The sequence below is a fragment of the Apis florea genome, unplaced genomic scaffold (assembly GCF_048593485.1).
Source record: "Apis florea isolate Af1SG1 unplaced genomic scaffold, ASM4859348v1 contig_1615_pilon, whole genome shotgun sequence".
Lineage (NCBI taxonomy): Eukaryota > Metazoa > Arthropoda > Insecta > Hymenoptera > Apidae > Apis > Apis florea.
In genome coordinates, this window is record NW_028256416.1 from 1,813,205 (window position 1) to 1,827,116 (window position 13,912).

Consider the following 13,912-nt stretch of genomic DNA (forward strand, 5'->3'; position numbering starts at 1 on the left):
ACTCGAGTAGTCGAATAGTTTTTGAGTTCAATTTGTTTGTCCAAATAAACGTGCGAACAGTATTTTTCTTCGTGTCGATGTTACGAATTGACAAAGATCGATCTTAATTAGAATTCGTTAACTATTGATAAAAACTTTGTAAAAAGATATTTCTGACTCGAATCGTTTTTGAGTAATTTGTTTGTTCGAACAATAATGTGCAAAGAGTATTTTTCTTTATATTTTAAATATTACGAATTGATAAAGATCACTTTAATAAACATGGTAGAAACATTTTTCTGAAAAATTCGGATAAACGTGTCGTTCAAAGTAATTTGTAAATTGAATCGTTTTGCGAATAATTTCCAAATGGACGCCGATACAGGGAACGTAGAGTTTTTACAAATTGATAAAAGAAAATTTATGGAAAATATGAAGATTTTTTCCTAATTGGTTGTCCTACTGAAGCATTCTTTTAGGTATTAGATACAACAAGTACGATAATCTTGAAAGAACTACAAATTTCAGACGTAATACTGCTAATGATTCTCTCTTGCTCCGATAAATTAATAGGATCGTGATGGAACAAGGGTAAAACGTGCTCGATGAGAAAAAAAAATAAACGCGATATCCGTTTCGCAAATACCGTTTGGCGGAATAATCTTGACTCATTAATCGCGTTCCGTGTATCGGTCTCGATTTATTTGTCAGTCTTGCACGATAGCGATGTTAGTTTTCCCGTTTTATACGTGAACAAGCGCGCCCAGTCTCCTGGATTATTCCCATTAACGATTCGCGAGAGAAACGTGTCCCGATTCAAATCGAATAAAGTGATTGGGTGTTTGGTTTGCTCGTCGTTCCTAAAAATTGTTTCTTCTTCAAATTCGCTGCTCTGCAAAACAATCTCTTCGCTGATTTTTTTTTTTTTTTGAAGTCGTTGATGTAAAATTTTTCCCAGAATTTTAGAAATTTTTGTCTTTTTAAGCACGACGTTATATTGCGAAAGAGAAATTGCGTTATTGGTTGTTGGTCATCGAAAAACGACGAAAGAATCGCAGCTTTCCAATTTTCAATGATATTTTGTCAAGAAAATTTTCCTAATCGCAATGTAGAAATTTTAGATGTTATATTATGAAAAAAATAAAAATTGTTATTGATTGTTGTCGTCGAAAAACGACGAAGGAATCGCGGCTTTTCATTTCTCAATTTCTCAATAATATTTTTTCAAGAAAATTTTTCCCAATGTAGAAATGTTTCTCTTTTTAAATACGATGTTACATTGTGAAAGAGAAACTGTTGTCATGCGATGAGAGAATCGCAATTTTTCAATTCTCAATTTTCAACGATAATATTTTTTGTAAACGACGCGACTCGAGTAAAAACAATTGAAACGTTTTGCTTCATAATTCATTCGTACGAATCTTTTCTTTTCTTCGATTGAAAGTTGGAAATTTGAACGAAAAGTGAAGGTAACGGAAGTTTCTTGGAGAAATTTGATTTCGTGTCTGCGTGCATCCGCAAACATTGTGTTTTATGGGTTGCATTAATAAGTTGTTTTCGAAATCTCTCGAATCTCTATCCAGTAAATTGTCTCTCTTGCGCGAAATTATATCTCGCCTCGAATTAATTTTACACGTCTCCCTGAATTTCAAATTCAAGATTCTTTGATCATTCGTATCGGTTTATACATCTGGTTTTAAGGCCGAGAACAAAGGTATCAAAATCCAAGGATCCTTCAAGCGATCCTTCAAGATGATTAACGAGTTTCTTTTTTGGGTGTTTATTCAAATAAAGTAAGTATGCCTGTGGTTATTCCGAACGCAGTTCGAATCTAATTCGAACTGGAAACATTTGCATGCGAAACAATTTCTGTTCTCGACTCGATCTCGAGTTCTGACATTAAATTTTACTTAAACTTCGAAAGTAGGGTAATGCGTTTGTAGAGTAGAGTATCTCAATAAAGAAAATAAAAATAGAAAAAAAGTAATCTCTAACAAATTTCTCGAAGAATCTGTCTACGAAATCCGTGTACGAAATTTTCTTTGAAAATTTATCTAATCTATATAAGAAAACTCAAGAAAACTCCGGTTGGTGTCGATGAAGCTGTGTTTCGTGATGTTTATATATTTTCTTAAATCTATGGGGAATATTTACCCGTTCACTTTGCACGCCAAACTTTTCACTACCTTTATCTCTTCCTTCCTTTTTCTCCCTTTTCTTTCGGGTTATTAATTTCGGTACAAGATGTTCGAGAAAGATATTAACGGAAACAAATTTGTCTCCCTTTATCTCTCCACTTCTCCTTTTCTCTCCTCTGGATTATTAATTTTTTTTTTTTTCTTTGCGAGATATTCGAAAAAGATTAACGGGAGACAAATTACTTTATTCTTTTCATAAAAAAGAAAGATTATAAATGTTAAAGATAAGCACTCCAGAAACCTAACCTATATATTCTCTCCGTTAAAACCTCGAGTTTAATCGACTTCTGTTCCAAAAAGAAAAAAAAAAGCTTTTTTCCCTTCCCTAATTTATCCTTTGACTCTGAATTTTCTTTCTCTCGCAACGTTTCGGTTCAAAGTTCAAGCAGAGTTGTTTAGTTCGAAGTTGATATTTCCGGCGCGAAAACAAATTTCTCGAGTCTTATATACACTCGTGACGATGACTTTTATGTAATCTTTTATACGTAGGAGAGGAGAGGAGAGAATTGGAGAAAAGGAAACGATTGATCGTTGGTATATAGGTTGGGGGGATGAAGGAGAAATTCTTTCGGTAGTTTGTCGGATGTAGAGGGAGGCAATGTAGCGTGGCACTCGTGGCCGCAACAGCACGGCCGGTGTCTACAGTGAAATGGACGATTGTCGAGAAATTGCTTCCCTCGTGGAGTTACGATCGTTTCAATTTCGCGGGTTGTGACCCGTCCACTGACTTTCTGGGTTAATTCGCGGATTCCCTTATTATATCCGTTATTATTTATCTTCTAATCGTGTTTTCCGCGCAAAATGAAAGAGATTTTAAATAATTATCACCGGGTGACGTCTCTTCAAGAGTTCAACTGTTATTTCTAATTTTATAATAATAATTAAATACATTCGACGAGAACGATCAACCCATTTTCTTCACTCTGTTCTTCGTCGACGACACTTTACACTTTTGTTTGCCCGTTACTCTTCGAAAGAATCGATCCCCTCGATATTATTCATCGATTAACCCTTTCGATAATCGTTTTTGAATCCGTCTTAAACTTTCGAATTCGACTTGCAACTCTTTTCCCAATCGATCGCCAATCTAATTTTGGCGGAGAGAATTATTTCTGGCGAGATATAATAAATTAGATGAGAAAGGGATCGTCGTCGGGGCGGGCGAGCAAACAGGGGACGAGAGGGAAGCGTTGGAAAAGTTTTTGCCTTCGATTCGCCGCGTTTTGTCTCCAACCGAGGACCCTTCCTCTTAATTACGCGGAGGGGTATCGAGGAAAGACGAATCGGACGAGAAGTTGTCCAATTCTAAAGTCGCGAAAATCAACCGTGAGTTCATCAACTGGAGATTAATAGCCCTCCCTCTCTCCCTCCTCCTCCTCCCGCCGCTTGTTTCACTTCTTCCTTCCCTTACAATCGATAAACTTTTCGCCGTGATTAATCATGGCGGCCACGTACCTTAAAGCTAGGGTTAATCGCTCGATCCATACCCCGCCCTTCTCTCTCCCTCACCCCCTATTCGTTCTATTTCGATTAAAGAGAGATAGACGCCCCGATTGCCGCTTCTAGAAAATTTTCCACGAAGATAACGCGCTCTTTTATTTATCGCGCTCCAACTAATCGTTTACTTTGAAACGAAAAAAAGGATAATTTTTTGGGAATTTAATTTAATTTTCACGACGTTTCGTTACGTCGACATGTGAAACAAGTTTAATTCGTCGCGATGATATTTTCAAACGTATTATATCTAATTACATATTTGGAAAATGTGTACAACGACGTGATATGATTTATTTATAGAGGATGACTTGGGCAAAAGACTTGTGCTCTCTCTCTCTCTCTCTCCTCCCTTGAAATATGGAAAATATATTCCTTTGCAATCATTTTTCACGCGCCCCCTTTCTTTTTTTTAAACGTTCAAATGTTCAGTGCACTCTCGTTTCTTTTTTTTAATATTTATCGATTGTATCGGATCTTTTTTGCGAATTTATTATTTCCCTTATGAGCTTTGAACCTTGTTCCAGAATATTCATCATCAACTTATGCACTGCATCGAGCGATATTTTAATTCTTTTTTTTCAAGCAGGAAAACAGATTAAAATATGCGCGGACGATACCTCGACTTTTTTTCCCTATTTTTTTTTTTTTTTAACATTCATTTATATTCATTTAACGATACCTTTAAACAATCTTGTTTTCCGAGAAAAATTTTCCAAGAAAATAAGGACAGGGAAACAAAAGGAAGGGAACTACTGGTGGTACTGCAACTTCCAAGCAGGAATGGCAATTTTCTCTGAAAATTAGCATTTTGTTTTGTTCGTGTTTGCACGCTTGCGTAAAGAAACGTGATACGTAATGCCAAATTCAACGAAAAATGTTGAATTCGAGTGCGGGGACGCGTGCAAAGTCAAAGTAACACGGTTTAATGGAAATTTCGAGTCCCGGGGTGGAGGGAGAGGTTTTATTAAAAATTTGTTACCCTCTGCGAGTTGTAAATACACCCGGTATGACTGTTCCTAACGAGAATTTAACGCGTGCATTTCAACCACGTGCAACGGTGGAGCTAAGCCAACGTTTTTAACGAATACAAGAAACTCTTACAAAATTTAATTAGTTGGCGAGATACGGGTGAAAACGTTTTGTAAAACGCGTTTACGTTTCAATCTTAATCCTTGTTCACCGTTCATTTATTTTTTATCATCGCGAAATGAAAATGGAGGAAGAAACGTGAGAGACAGGTGGAATAGGAGAAAGGTTGAAAAAGCTTCAAGCGCTTTTTAAAATTTCTAGAAATTTATTTAAAGATTCGTGGCAGCCGATCGTCGGGAGCTCTTTCTCGAATCTTTCAAAAACCATTCAAGAATTCACCCTTTAAAATTATTTAAAACTTACTACACCGTCCAATTTCGAAGATATTTTGAAAGAAATTGTTTCAAAAATTCAATTTGCACTTCGTATGGATTAATCTTTGGATCTGATAACACTTGGATATCGAGAAAAATTTACGTAGCTAAAGAAATCTCGAATCATTCTTTTCTGTTGTCCTGAAAAGCATCTGTCCCTCAAATTCTAGTTTTCCATAGGGAAACGCGTAAGGAAACTCGTGGGGGAGAAAATTAACTGTGGCTAACTATGGCGCGAAACACGTTGTCAATGCGTGGAAACCGCACAAAAACTGTACCGATCTCTGCCCGCCACGGGATGGACGAGAGATTAAGGTAATCCCGCCTAACCGATGACGTTCGTTCCAAAGGTTTCAACAGATTAATCGGTGGATCGATCGAAAGCAACGAAGGAAGATATGATATTTCCTTGATTCAGAATGGGGGAATTAGCGATAAAGGATTCATCAATCGGCACGGTTTGGCGGGAAGTTTTTATTCATGGCTGCGTTTTGATCCTCTGTCAAACACGAATCACATGCATAAGCAATAAGTTTTCAAACGGAAACACGATGTAAAATATTGAGTGGTTTGCGTTGTACGCGGGATACGATGAAACGCGTACAAAATGCTTACTCTTTTTTCGCTCAAATATCCCTACTTTCCCCGTCGATCCCACAACAGAAGAAACTGATTTTTTAATTCAAATTTAGCAACGCTTTTATGAAAGGAACGTAAGATTGAAAATTGACATTGGTTGCAATATCAAAAGTGAAGCGAGCGTAAACTTTTGAACGAAGCTCTTTGCTACGAGCTATGAATGTAATCTTTGAATTAAAATTTCTATAACTTTATATTACTTGTATTATTAAGTTTCACATTTTTCTAATATTTTCTCCTATAAAATATATATTTGTTCGAAAGATAAAATTTCCACTTTAACTTTCCTCTCTCGTCCTTTCCTTTTTTTCCTTTCCCCGTCCCATCTTCCTTCCTTTATTTATTTATTTCGACGAATAGTAGGAATATTCGCATCGCGTCACAAAGAAAAATTTATTATTGCGATTGTTTCCCGAGTTTAAGAAAAATAACGCTTTATACAGCGTACGAGTTAAAAAACGAGGGAGGAGGGATTTAAAAATAATTTAGTTCGTGGAAAAGTTTTTAGTTTTATTTATCTTCAGAAACGACAATTCGAGATATCTCCGTTTCGAAATATCCTCCTCCTCCTCGCTTAATTTTTGGTTAATTTATTCGCTGCTTGCTTGCAAAATCTCTCTCATCCACCACTTTCAAGGATTTTAAACGTGCGAGCTGGTCAATCATGGACGTTGAGTCAGCAACGTTCTATTACTATGTATTAGATGCTCCGGTGTACGCATTTACAACGCAAATACATACATAAGAAAGAGAGGGGGGAAAAGTAGATCGAAGCTTTAGCAAGGATTCCAACTCTCTGTATATATTTTTCTTACACCTTCTTTTAAACAAAGGCAATCGAAGGTGGATCGCATTCTCTTTCTCTTTCTCTCTCTTCTATTTTAAAATATTAAAATACGTCACGTTTATCGCGATTTAATTTTTAATAGATTAATTTTTAATAAAGGAAGAGATTCGATTCTATGTTCAAATATTTAGCATTGCAATTTTAAATATCATTCGGTGTATCATTCGTTGTTAATCTGCTTATATTTATAGTTCATCGTTCGAAAAGCGAAGATCAAAATAAATCTGCACAGGATTTGGATTTGATTAAAACCGCGGATATAAATTTCGGTTAAAACACTTTACACTTTTAATCACTTTTTTTTTTTTTTTTTTAAATAAATAAAACGTATTCACGATATCTCCTGTGAGTTATTAAATTTTTCAAGCGGATGAATTGTAAGCTTATTACATTCGTTGATTTGAATGATATTTCGATTCAATTTTTCGAAAGAGCTCTAAAACAATTTTAACGGGCAATAACTTATGAGAAATCGACTTTTACGTAAAATACGCAACTTTTTTTAAATCAATTTACAATCCTAAAAGATTAAACGTTATGGAAAAACTGTTCTAACTGTTCAAAAAAAAAAAAAGTGATTTTCGTTCGACGAACGAAAGTGATCGTTGGAAGAACTTTACCGCTTCGAAACGCAATTTTATTTATCTCGACACGACTTCCGGTTCTTGAGATATGCCACGATATAAAGAAAAGGATAATTTCTGATCTTTTTTCCTATCTTCCCTCTTGTTCCTCTCACTTTTATTTACCCCAATTTTCCACGCAATCGGCAGACTTAACCTAACTCAACTTCCAACTTCGCCTAAATGGCAAATGTGATTTCTAAAAGAACATAAATGTTTTCGAGGGGAGGAAAAAATGCACCATCTTAAGTACTATGCAAACTTCGAATCCTCTCTATTTTTCCAACCCAGAACGAGATGAATGAGGGGTGGGGGAGAGAGGGGAAAAAAAGCATTTTTCAACGGTCTCCTCTACGCTCTGAGCGAGTGGATTTTCCAAAGTGTTTAATTTCTTCTTCCCCACGAATGTTTTTCAAATTCATTCAAATTTCATCATTCGCGTCTCTCCTCCTATTAAACCGTTGCGACGCAAAGCACGTGGCACTCTTCCTTTCCTTTCTTTCCTCGCGTGATCGACGGAAAGGAATTATTTCGCATCGTAGCCGGTCGAGTGAGCATTAACATACAAGTTTTGATATTTCCTCCAACGAGCTCGCGCCGTTGAAACGAGAAATTCCCCTTCCCCTCTACTTCTCCGCTCGGAAAGTTCGCAATGCCCGAGGTTAGTCTCTCTCGTCTCTCTCTCTCTCTCTCTCTGAGCGAGAACTTGTTTCATTTGCAGGCGATAAATGGCGGGATACGAGATTCGAGGTACTGCTCGAGGTTACGAACGAGCAGTTTCGAATTTAATATACGGGGACACGAGGATTCGTGTTGAAAAAACAGAAATTCCTTTCAATCACATATATATGTATATAACGTACGCTCTCCAACACGTACCGCTGCTTTAGAAGAAAAAGGAAAAACAACCTTAAAAACTCGTCCCTCTCGTCAACTTAAGAAAAGGAAAAAAGGAAGAAAGAAAATCCCTAAAGATTCTCACCGAGATATCTTTAACCCGAAACTGCACAAGTTTCTCCGTTTCAGCGGAAACACGGTTTCATGCATAAACGCACGGTCCATTTAAATTATTCAGGCAGAATATGAAAGGCAGCATTAATCCGTGGCCTGGCAGAAACCGCGAAAGATGCGCGCATTTAAGGCGAGGAGGGGGATAGTTGCGTTTAACCTGGAAATCGGCTTAATGTCTTTACACCCACCCACCCCCCCTCCTTTACACGCGCCACACCCATTCGTTATCGTTTCAACTTCCTTCCTCTCCTTTTCGCATACTTTGCATCCGCGTATAATTTAAACTCTCGACGACGAGGAGGATCCCTCCCTGCGGTATACCCCGCGTGTATCTCTTCAACGACGAGCTGATTACACAAACTTTTGCCGCGATGTTCATATCAGTATGTAAATACGCGCGGAGAGATGGAGAGAGAAAGAGGGGAAGCGTTCCAGTTATCAGCACGAAACCGTATGACTGAGATCGTTACCATGGCGGGCCCTTCAGTCCCATCCTCGCAATCTACACATACGGCCGCTCAGTTTGCCAATTGCATGCATACATTACACCACGCGCCCGTACACACCATCTCCTTCCCTCTCTGTGCGTGTGTGTGTGTGTGTGGAGTGAATTTTACACGAGAGGTAAATTACAGTCCGCGGTTGCGCGCCCGCTCGATCATGCTATCCCGGGATACGCTCTTTGTTTCCTGGGGAGGGGGATGATGCGCTTGTATACCGGCGTGAATATCTATCATTTAAATCAGTTGAAGGGTAATGAATGAATGGTGCACACGCTGGGCTAGCAAGTGGGACGAAGAGGGAAAGAAACAGTTTCAAATGGATTGGAAGACGGAACAACGTTGTTGCGCGAGAACAACACCTTTATCGAGGAGGGTGATACGAGGTGCGCTTTCTTTTTTTTTTTTTTTAGAGGAGGTGCAAAGGAAGATGGTTTCATCGAGTGTTTTAGACCTGGAAAGGATCGATTTCAATGTGTCGCTTGATGATTCCTTTCATTAAATTCGAAAGGGATTAAATTTTGAAGAGATTAAATGATTCGGTACACGCACGTATGTACGAAGTGTTTCGTGGAAGGGGTTGATAAACGAGCACGTTATACTTATATATGGAAATTGCAAGTAGAAAGACGAAGAAGGATGGGTGGAAATTCATTCGACCAAAAAACAAAATATATCGACTTCGAATCTCCTTCTTTTCTTCGAACGAACGAAACGATTATTATTAACAAATTCTCCCGTGGAAACAAATAGACGAACGGAAACAGTAGACGAAATCTTTCTCTCTCTCTCTCTCTCTTTCTCTCTCTCAGAGAAGGTGTACGAAAACAGCGAATCGCGACCTGGTTGAAAAAGCAGAGGGAGAAGACGAGAACGAAAATGTTTCGCGAATCGTCACGTCGAGGAGGCGTCTAGACCCCCCCCTCCCCCTCCCCCCATTGTTGAAGTTTATTATACGCGATAGCGGGCGATAATAATCGGGAGGAGGCGGAGGAAAGGCGAGAAATAATGACGCGGCGTGTTGAAAAGTTGGGCAGAGTTGGCCGAATGGACAGGTTGTTTGAATTGTTAAGCGTGGGTAAACACGGGGATGAATTGAAACGCGGAATGTTTCGAATGGGGAGGGGGGAGCGAGGGGTGAAGGGAGGACGATGCAAAATGCTGATAAACAAGCGATATTTCGGATATCCTCTTCCATCCGATATTTCCCTTCCCTCCCTCGCCTCCCGATTGAGTTATCGAATATTGTCCTACGACTGTTCCGTGCACGAGGAAAAACTCGGGCCAAACCAATTCGACGGATCCGCTCGTTTGTTAGAAATTCCGGGCGTAAAAATGGTGATTGGATGTTATTGAAAATGGGATAATTGATATTGGTGTTTCTTCCTTTAATTCTTTTGATTATCTGTAATGTCGTTTTTATTCGATTGTTTGTTTCTAATGAAATTTAAAAAAAAAAAAAAAGGAAATCGAATGGGAAAAATGAAATATTAAAAGAATTTCTATTATAATAATTTCGATGGAAAATAATCGCGGTGATTAGTTTAAAAATGTAAATGTAATTATTTAGCAATTTATAATCTCGATTAAATCAACGAAATTCAAATTTGCTTGCTTGTAATGAAATTAAAAAAAAAAAAAGAAGAAATGGAAATTGAATGCGAGAGATGAAATGTTAAAAGAATTTCTATTATAATAATTTCGATGGAAAATAATCGCAGTGATTAGTTTAAAAATGTACATAATTATTTAGAAGTTTATAATCTCGGTTAAATCAACGAAATTCAAATTTGCTTGCTTGTAATGAAATTAAAAAAAAAAGAAGAAATGGAAATCGAATGCGAAAGATAAAATGTTAAAAGAGTTTAAAATAATAATTTCGATGGAAAATAATCGCAGTGATTAGTTTAAAAATGTACATAATTATTTAGCAGTTTATAATCTCGATTAAATCAACGAAATTCAAATTTGCTTGCTTGTAATGAAATTAAAAAAAAAAAAAAAAAAAAGAAATGGAAATTGAATGCGAAAGATAAAATGTTAAAAGAGTTTAAAATAATAATTTCGATGGAAAATAATCGCGGTGATTAGTTTAAAAATGTACATGTAATTATTTAACAATTTATTTAATAATCTCGATTAAATCAACGAAATTCAAATTTGCTTGCTTGTAATGAAATTAAAAAAAAAAAAAAGAAGAAATGGAAATTGAATGCGAAAGATAAAATGTTAAAAGAGTTTAAAATAATAATTTCGATGGAAAATAATCGCGGTGATTAGTTTAAAAATGTAAATATAATTATTTAACAATTTATTTAATAATCTCGATTAAATCAACGAAATTCAAATTTCCTTGCTTGTAATGAAATTAAAAAAAAAAAGAAGAAATGGAAATTGAATGCGAAAGATAAAATGTTAAAAGAGTTTAAAATAATAATTTCGATGGAAAATAATCGCGGTGATAAGTTTAAAAATGTACATAATTATTTAGAAGTTTATAATCTCGGTTGAATCAACGAAATTCAAATTTGCTTGCTTGTAATAAAATTTAAAAAAGAAAAAGAAAAAAAATGAAGAAATGGAAATCGAATGCGAGAGATGAAATGTTAAAAGAATTTCTATTATAATAATTTCGATGGAAAATAATCGAAGCGATTTATAACCTCGATTAAGCGAACGAAGTTCAAATTTGTTTTCTTAGTATTAAAGTCGTAAGAACCGGGGGTCACATATCCCCACTCGAAATAGAAAGTTACACGTATATACATTCGTGCAAAATATTTCAACGTTCAGTATAGCGGTAAACCTTCGACATTTCGGTTCGGTTACGATTCAGTTTCTAGAACGTTTTCTATTTTTTATCTCCCGTGTCCTGTTTAGATATAGTTCACGAAATAAATACATTTATTTTTGTACGTACAATCGTATTCGCCCAACAAAAAATGAAAATTAAAAAAAACGAGGATCAAAAACGTGCCTGAATTGCTGTAAGAGACAGCATGATAAATCGATGTTGAATTTCAGTAGACATTTCTATCCGTGGACACGATGCACCTCACGAGTTTTCCTCAAATGGAAACTTATGAAATCTTTACAGATTTCTTCTTTGTAGGAACAGTAATTTATCGTCGACGTAACTAAACAGATGTCAAAGGAAAATTGGTCCGATTCAGAAACATTCTTACAAATTACATTCGTTGAATCTTCGAATCTTCTTCCCAAAAATAATATTTTTCGTAAAGATAATATTTTAAAAAAATAATCAGAGATTATTTCTTTCGTAAACTCGTAAGAATTCTAAACACAATATATTTATACTATTATATTTAAATAATTTCAACAAGTCGATCCATTTCAACATTTATTTTACGGATTATATTCTCGCACGTTTCCCAAATTATTATTCCTCGTTGTTTTCATTTATTATTACAACGAATCTACATATATATTTGTTTTATTTTTATACAAATTACGAATTTATCGATTCGAGAAATTTGAATCGCGTTATTGAAAGGGTTAATCCACGCTTAAGGATTAATCCAAAAAAAAGCAATCGATTTAAATTGTTAATTCCCTTTCCCGTCATTTCGAAACTCATGAATAATAAAAATGTTTCGCTATATCCCCTACACAATCCATATTTGAGAATCTTTTGTCGACGAGTTCTCGTCGTATATATTTCTCCCCATTTTTTCTTTTTCTTCCCCGTGTCGAAGATGCTTGACAAAGGTGGGCCACTTGGAGCGAAAGGTTGAAGGCTTGAATGAGGGAGGAGAGAGACTAAGGGTCGCAACCCCACCACTTGAATCCATATCGATTATATACGAGGATATGAGCATTGCCCTCCTTGCGTATAACAAAGATGAAATCACGAATGAACTAAGACCGTGGTGTATCACGGAAGGCTAATTCTATTGTATATTTTACGATACAGTCTGTTTGAAAGCTTCTCTTCTTCTATTTTTATCCTTCCTTTCCACGATCTCTTATTAATTAATTCATCCTACGAAAATGAAAGGGTCGAGTGTTATCGACATCTTGATGCAATAAGTGAGAAAGAAGGAGAGATAAGAAGGAAAAATTATTTTCTTCTCTTTTTTTCTTTTTGTTACAGTACAAGTACGATGAACGTCTGAAGTAACGATGTTGCAAGATTAATTGTCACCATGCGAGCGCTTCTGATCCTGCTGAGCATTCTTTTGGAAATACAATTCCACGTCACTGGTGAGTATTGATCGTAAAATTCATTGCATCTTTATAAAAATAATTAATATTACATACACTCGTGAAATATATTCGTGAACGAAAAGAAGAATGGAGGAGAGCTATTACTTTAACGTGGAAACACGTGCTCTGTCTCTTGCTATATCAATTGGACGTTTATATAGGTTTCAAAGAGAGATCCTTTCCGTATAATTTTTCTTCTATTTGGGCAATAAATTCCTTCGAATAGCTCTTACAGAGCCCGGCTCAGACTCCCGCTATTGAGCATAGATTTCGTGAAATATTCCACAGTAATAACATTATCCTGTATCCCTCTTCTGGTGAATAGCGTGCATTTCCAATGACCAATGTCCAAAACTTGTTCCAAATCTTTTATCGATGCTCTTTCCTACTTAAAAAAAAAAAAAAAAGCAAGCTTTTACCATTTTTGGAGAAAAGGATAACGAGTCAAATCGCAACTACTATAAAACTCTCCTCTATGATCCAATCAATAATCGAATAATCAACGATTGGTAATTCAATGGTAATTTCTAACCGATCAGTCAAACCGATGCATCGTTATAATCGGTTGTCGGAATGCGCACGGCAGAAATTTCTCTTCCGCTTCACGCTGACGCGGAAAACGCTTCAATTCATAATTATGATCCGATAGCTGACAAGTAATATCCGATTATCGATGACCGCACAAAGTTTCACCTCGTTGGCAACTGTTGGCAAACTTTTCCACGCTCGTGAAAATCATTCGTTCCCTCGTTCGATCGAGAAGGAATCTCTTTCTGTTTTCTCTCCGATCTTGCCACATCTCCGTGATGTCCTCTCGCCAATTCCTTCGACTGCGATAGATTAAATTTTGAGAACAATTGTTTTGGGAACGGCTCGTAATTATCGTCGAGTGTACGACATATTCGAGAGGGAGGGGAGACATTTAATTGGAGATTTAATTAAAGAGGCGGAGAGAGGCTTTATCGCGAGAATATTTTACGATTTCTAA

The 13,912-nt window shown here is 36.4% G+C and overlaps 1 protein-coding gene across 5 annotated transcripts in view; it reads left to right on the forward strand.

The window, feature by feature from the left end:
- Positions 1-13,912, forward strand: part of LOC100870130 (limbic system-associated membrane protein) — a 220,662-nt gene that overhangs the window by 187,421 nt on the left and 19,329 nt on the right. For 4 of the 5 annotated variants that reach the window (XM_086903395.1, XM_086903374.1, XM_086903376.1 and 1 more), the window contains exon 2: positions 12,812-12,921. In XM_086903395.1, coding sequence (XP_086759521.1) covers positions 12,864-12,921 — 58 coding nt within the window. In that variant the 5' untranslated portion in view covers positions 12,812-12,863. Of the gene's footprint in view, positions 1-8,678; positions 9,084-12,811; positions 12,922-13,912 lie in introns of those variants that run through there. The other variant, XM_086903369.1, reaches the window with a different exon arrangement.